Here is a 6,832-nt window from a genome sequence, read left to right on the forward strand (position 1 = left end):
TTTATCAAACAAGTTCCTTAACTTATCTTTAAGTTAATCTTTGTCTTCAGCCCATACAGGAGAATTATATATCCCTTCTGTCCAACAGAAGTACCTGGTCCAAATCACATAGCATCGAAATTTCCATCCTTTATCTAGAATAGGATCTTCCAACGTCCTAGACATTGGGCTCATGGGGATCTCCAAGTCCATTCTGGACAGGCAAGGGGTGTCCTGATCTCCACCTGACCCACAAGCGATCTAGGAGTGAGATGCCATTTCCATGGTTGGCCTTTTCACCACTCGACCATTGGCCTGTGAATCGAGCAGTGCCCTCTCAGGATAATCCGCGATGTGATCTTGGAGATGATCCACGCGTACAAAATATCCTTCCTTAATTAATACAATTAAAATTCAAGTACAATCAAAGCAATCAGCCCTAATATCATCTTCTAAAAAAACATTCATTTATTCCCATGGCAACTTGTCATTATAGACCCCTACCATTCATTTGCCATCAACACAAGCCTTGGAATATTTATCCAAATCATAATGTAGCAATCCCTTGATTGAAAGAAAAACATTTAGGGTGTTGTTCAATCAACGAACAAAACTAATTGTATTTTTCCCAAACAATACAATAATAGACGTGACAATAATTCCATCGCATATTCACTCTCCCCCTTGGGGCCAAAGAGTAGAATTTACTCAATATTCTCTCCTTTAGCCTAAGGCATATACTAAAGCTTCCAATACTATACATGACGTAAGTCCTATCATTCCAATGCAAATTAATCAATCTAGCAAGAGCATTTATGCCCCTTCTCTAAGTGAAAATTATCTTTTAGCATTTTCCTATTATGCAACTTTTTTTTCTTGGCTTTATCTTCCTTTCTCCTAAGGCAAGGAGTCACATGTCATCGATTTAAAGTTTACATAATCTCTCTCATGTATGTACCGTGTATATGCATTTGTGAACTTTAAACAATATTATCCTCAGTAAAGATTAATCAAAGACTCATCGATGCTCAATACTTTAGTGTCCCATATGTTGCTTATGCTATGCATGGATTCATCACATAGCAACTAGGTGCAATTTAACTCCCTTTGATACAAGCACTTCACAAACTTCATCTTTGAATATTTGAGATGCAATTTATCCTTTTCAATGACCTATTATAGCACCACAAGGTACGGAGCCTAATGCATCTCTTGCGAGCATTAAAACAAGCATCTATCAATTTGAAAATACATTACTTACGACCGGTACCGCAATTGGATTGATAGTGATGCCTTCGCCCGAAGCTCTGTTTGCTGATTGTAGGATTGTCATCCGCATGCGACATTCTTCACTTGGAGGCCATCGTCCGCAAGTAGACTCAAGAGGTTAAGAAGGTGTAATAGATTTGAGATGGGAGAGCGAAAGAGAAGATGGTTAAATCGAGGATCGTGATAGAGGGAAATTGTACAGCCTCTTGGGGTAACTCTTCTCTCTCTCTTTCTCTCTCTCTCTCTCTCTCTCTCTCTCTCTCTCACAATCTCTTGGAGGGACACACTCTCTCTCTCCCTCTCTCTTCCAGCCTTTCGGGGTCTCCTTATGCTCCCTTGTGCCTCCCCATGCCTCATATTTATAATGAATTAGAGAGGAGGGGATAAGTCTGAGAACAAGAGTAGAGGGGATCTTGGAAGACTCAGTGATCTGATGCTTAGATCATAAATCTGATGGTTGTATTGGCTCCAAAAGGGGGGTAAAACCCCAAGACACTTTAAGACACTTTGTTAGAAAGCTCTTAGTTCACTCCTTCTTCTTTTCTCTGTTCAAAGTGCTGTATACTGCCTGTAGACTGCGATCGCGGCAGCACAATTTTGCCAATCACTTTTCTTTATTTCTCTTTTTATTAAATCTCCAAAACTAACTAAAACATCACTTGTCTTTTTTTTAAATGACTTTTAGTTCTATCATTTTAGGATAATATCTACAAAATAATAGTCTTTTTTCCCAAAAATCTAATATTTTTAGACCATTTAAACTATACGCATTAATACTAGTGATTAATATGGCCCTTAAGTCCCGTTCACATTGTACTTTTCGTGAAGGGTGGCTACGGTCCTTATCAATCCGAGAAAAATGTCAGATTTATGACTCTTGATTTTTTTAAATATATTTTTAATTGAATGAAAATTATTAGCTATTAATGCCAGTCAGTTTTTACCTTATTTAGTCTTTAGTTAGTAATCTTACTAACTTATTAATTGACTAACTAACTTTTGAACTAACCAACTAACTTTTATTGCGTGAAAATATTACAAAAGACCTCTTTTAAAAAAATTGATCATTATGTGGTGATAAGGTCCTCAACTTGAGAGACACCTTATCACACATTGGTAACTTTTGTATGGATCTCTATGGATATCCATACTTTTTCTCTATAGAAATAGCTCTACTAAGCAATCAAAACTTATTTTTAATGCCAAAATTTTCAATTTTAGGCCATCATTATGGTTTTTGGGGGCTAAAAAAGGACCCTATTTTTTACTTGACATGTTTGGGATCACAAGCATTTCATGTTGCACTTGTCCAATGCACTACACTTGAGGTCCTCTCCTGATTTTATCACATACTTTTGGGTTGATGCACGTTTTGCACCATCAATGAGCACTAGCAAAGCATGATGCCCACTATAGCTATACGTAGTAAATCCTAGATGCATGCGCACTTGAGAGAGCACCTTCACTGTGCATGCACGAGTGTTGGGATAGTCATCACCTAGTTAGGAATCTGTGGTTGAGTGGCAAAGGAGGTTGGGTGTGTTTGAGGGTCGTGAAGGACACCGCCAGTTGTGAAATGGGTTGTTTTCTTAGTCAACATCTTGAAGACCATTATTTTCTCGCGCGATTGTAAGATTTGGGTGGGAGAAGTGAAGTACAATGTTTTCTTTGCTGAGTGATGAGGGGTGAGGTTAATGATTTATTCTAATTAAGGAATTGTGTTTGCATGTTGCATGATGCATGGGTACATGTAGATAGGCTAGGCACTATTTTTCCAGTGCATTCGTTCTTTTTCATGGAGCATCACTTGTTTGATTGCATAGCATGGATTTGATGTTGCATTTCTTCTGAAATCATGTTTGATTGAGTACAACATACATTTTTGAAGCATGTTCTCTAGGACACATTGCATTGTGACAAAGCATGTATATTCGAAGAAAACAAAAGACTTTTGAAAGCTCAAGGGTGAGGAAGTTTCATAGCTCGAGAAAAGGGTATCAATCAAGGAAATTGGAGTTCTAATAATAATGATGGATGAGAAAGAGAGAGGAAGGTTAGGTATTGCATAGTGAAGTTATGGGGTTTTTTATAACTCTAGTTGGAGCATTTTGGTCTATATGTTATTCAACTATGGTACATGCCAAAGAACTCTTCAAGGATTCTTGAAGGACATTCACATTGGAAAGAATGATGATCAATATGATTATCATTAAAGCAATCATCAATGCCATGTGTAAGGATCAATTGTGGGCATAATCAAAGTTACAGTTGTTATGGACTAGGAGAGTAAGCAAGCAAGAGAAGTGAAATAGCAAGATGATGACTTCCCAAGAGCAAGGTCTTTTATTTTTAAATGAGATTCAAGAGGACTATTTTCCATGGCACTCTCATATTGCACTCCCATGATATTATCTTACTAATCTCTTGCCATGAAGAAGGATTATGATTTTGTTTGCAGTGCTAGAAGGATTGAGACCGAGCATTAGCATTAGCAATAAAACTTACTAGACATGTTGTTGCTGCCGTTGTTCTTTTCACAAGAACCATTTTCCTTCCAGACTCCATAAATGCGGACTCCCGATTCTTTCCTTGAAAAAGAACTCTGATTTTTTTATCGTATATGACCTTACTTCCATCAATGATTATCTACAAGGGCGAGCATTTTGACAAAGACAATCAATGTTTTTATGAAGTAGGGTAAGGGCTGATAGATTGTCATCTAACAATCCTCCATTATAAAAATAATTTCCAAGTGAGTTGCATAAATGTTTTTTAATGGTCACCCATTCTTTTCTTGTAGGGACTCGTGGATGTGGGTTGATTGCAAAAGATAATCACCCATTTCATTTTGGTTCACAAGTGTACTTGGGTGAAAGTTCACCATTATCTGTTGCCTCTAGAACCTTGTGTCATCTACCCACCCAATACTTTTGCATCACATGCAACCATTTTCACCAACTTGGATATGGATAACCTTTTGATGATATTATTATTTTCATCTGTAGATACAACAAAATTCGGATCTGTCTTGGCTTGCTCTTCAAACTCGGCATCTCCCTTGACTTCCACATCCTTTAGATAGAAAGTCCACACATTATCATAATACCTATATGTTCTCAAACTTCCCTGCACACACCCTTTGGATCAGAGTCTCTCTCTCTCTCTCTCTCTCTCTCTCTCAACAAGGATGGATATGCATTGTATACCTAGCTAGGTGTGGTTACATGCAATGCAAAAGAGAGTCACACAATGTTGGGTCTTATTCATTGCACAATTCTCTCTGCGTATGAGAAGAATGTGGGAGAGTGGCGTATGGTACCGTCATGTGACACTCGGAAACAATTGAACTTCTTTCATGTGAGTTGCTCGGAGAGACGTGTGGTTGCTGCTGACTACATTTCATTTCAATTGTGTAAGAAATGACTTCTCAGACAAGTGCTCTTTCAGCAAATTCAAAGCAAGGAGACGAATCAGTGATGAATGATCGATTGGATGCAATCACAGGAGTGTAGTGACGTAAGCCAGTATAAGGTCACACTCACAAAGATCTATCTCACATACCCATGAAAATACATGAACAATATACGGCAGAGAGAGCGAGTTTAATCAAGAGAATACATGGTGGCCGTTGAGCCTTGCACTGCTGCAAAAGTTTGTGCAGGTAGCAGTAAATTATATCTATTTCACAGATGATATGTAACCTGTGGATATTACATGGTGTATCTATAACCCATACCTTGAGATGGTTCTTTGATTTGACTTTAGTTCGAAATGCTTCTTTGATAGACTGCAAGAAAACAAAGCAACTATCAAACCCACAAGTAGACACCAGCACTTTCCTTTCAGCTCTAAGTAAGGTAAGCATTGAGATTGCGCACACAAGCATACATGCACCTGCACCTGCATGTATACATCTACACACTCGTATACAACCATCAACTTGTTGAACTTATAAGAATATACAGACGCATAATAAAATATATATTCTCTTCTAAGAATATACAAAATCTGAAATGCAGGTATCGTACATGTAAGACAAGATGAAGCAACAATGTGTGATAATGCTTTCATCCCACAAATGTAAGAACATACAGACCTCGCAAAATATATGATGACATTAATGCGATAGCCCATGGGAGACCATGCAGAATAGACAAATTGGCCTGGGTTTTCATGCTGCAACTGGCCATACAAGCAGGACGGGCCTGAAATTTTGCATTGAAGGCGGAGACTATACCTGCATTTTCGTCTCCAGAATCTTATATAAGGCTGGAAACATAAACCTTAGAAGTATTTTCTCCCGGGAAATACCTCCTTTGCCGACCTAATTTCCTTCTATCGTGCAGCCAAAAGCATGAAGAGACAATTTACGTGCATGAATGAGGTATCGAGCTGATAAAATGTGTACCAATATCACCTCCTTTGGCCACCCTTTCTTCTATCTTGCCACAAGCACGAAGAGAGAATTTATGTGCACGAAAGCTCTCAGATCACATGGTAACTACACTCCTCTCCTCAAGGATGAAGAGGTGCGCCAAAACAGTTATAACTAATATTGTGCATGAGAACTCAGATCACCATTATCAGACACTATTCAAGACTAAGAGCCACATGCAGGTAAAGAAGCTGAGAAAGCAGGCACGGATGACTAGATCGTCCTGTGGTGATAAAGGCATGTGCTTTGGAATACAGAAGCTAGTTCAAAATGACATACTAAAAAAAAGAGGGCCCGAGAGAGAGAGAGACAGAGAGAGAGAGAGAGAGAGTGTGTGTGTGTGTGAGAGAGAGAGAGAACTTTTAACCGCGTCTTAAGACACCTCCAAAAGCATATTATAGGATAAAACAGCATAACTCAAGAATTTAGATATAACCCACTTTGGGGTGTCATTTGTACGAATTCAAATGAACTAGCCTAAGGAAGGTTATAAGAGTTTCTAAGATAGCCTAATGTCATTAACTTGTCAAGAAACTCTTCAATATAACCATCCTAGCTATCTTAGAGTCATTACCGACGATAGGTAGCCGACCTGTCGTAGATTCGACCTCATCGGATTTATGGGCATATGTACTGTGAGAGCGAGAGAGAGAACGCGCACCTTATCAAACTGCAAGAGGACCTTGATGGCTAACATGGGCGGGATGCTGCCATTGCCGATAAGCTCCTCGAGAGCTTCTATGAGGGTCTTGCCCATCCGCGCTTGACGATACACCTCGCAGTAGCTGGATGCCATGTCGAAGCTTTTATATTTATATATATATATATATAATCACGTCGTCAGAACCGCTGCATAGTCCGTTAACACAAATCTCGTACAAATGCAAGCCTCTATATATATAAGCACGCTACATGCATGCACATGTGTTGAGAGTGTGTGTGCCTGCTGGCCCAAGAATTTGCCCTCTTTTGTAACACCCACCCTTCTGATCTTTGGAATTCCCTTTCTCAACAACCGTCACACATGAAGGTGCCTGTTCGCTTCATCATGAATCTCACAAACCACTTTCAAGGGTTTTTCCGGTTTCACCCAAAATCCAATAGGCCAAAACCCAACAAGCCAACAACATAAGAACTTAACCAACATCA

At 39.0% G+C, this 6,832-nt stretch overlaps 1 protein-coding gene across 1 annotated transcript; it reads right to left on the minus strand.

Annotated features, from left to right (window-relative positions):
- Positions 1–3,878: 3,878 nt before the first annotated feature.
- LOC148027909 (transcription initiation factor IIA subunit 2-like) lies at positions 3,879–6,568 on the minus strand. The gene is made up of 3 exons (XM_087688968.1): positions 6,345–6,568; positions 4,985–5,035; positions 3,879–4,374 (listed from the first exon to the last, which is right to left on the minus strand). Exons 1-3 carry the CDS (start codon positions 6,477–6,479, stop codon positions 4,162–4,164), a joined length of 399 nt encoding a protein of 132 aa, XP_087545094.1. The 5' UTR covers positions 6,480–6,568; the 3' UTR covers positions 3,879–4,161.
- Between the last annotated feature and the right edge of the window lie 264 nt (positions 6,569–6,832).

This window comes from Lygodium microphyllum, chromosome 12 (assembly GCF_053477565.2).
Source record: "Lygodium microphyllum isolate KBCC chromosome 12, Lygodium_microphyllum_v1.1.10, whole genome shotgun sequence".
Lineage (NCBI taxonomy): Eukaryota > Viridiplantae > Streptophyta > Polypodiopsida > Schizaeales > Lygodiaceae > Lygodium > Lygodium microphyllum.

Excerpts from the sequence above, each read along its gene's own strand:
- LOC148027909 (XM_087688968.1), bottom strand. The coding sequence starts at position 6,479 with ATGGCATCCAGCTACTGCGAGGTGTATCGTCAAGCGCGGATGGGCAAG. Across the intron at positions 5,036-6,344 it reads TCCTCTTGCAGTTTGATAAG|TCTATCAAAGAAGCATTTCG; the intron begins GTGCGCGTTCTC and ends GTTTTCTTGCAG. Across the intron at positions 4,375-4,984 it reads AATCAAAGAACCATCTCAAG|GGAAGTTTGAGAACATATAG; the intron begins GTATGGGTTATA and ends GGGTGTGTGCAG.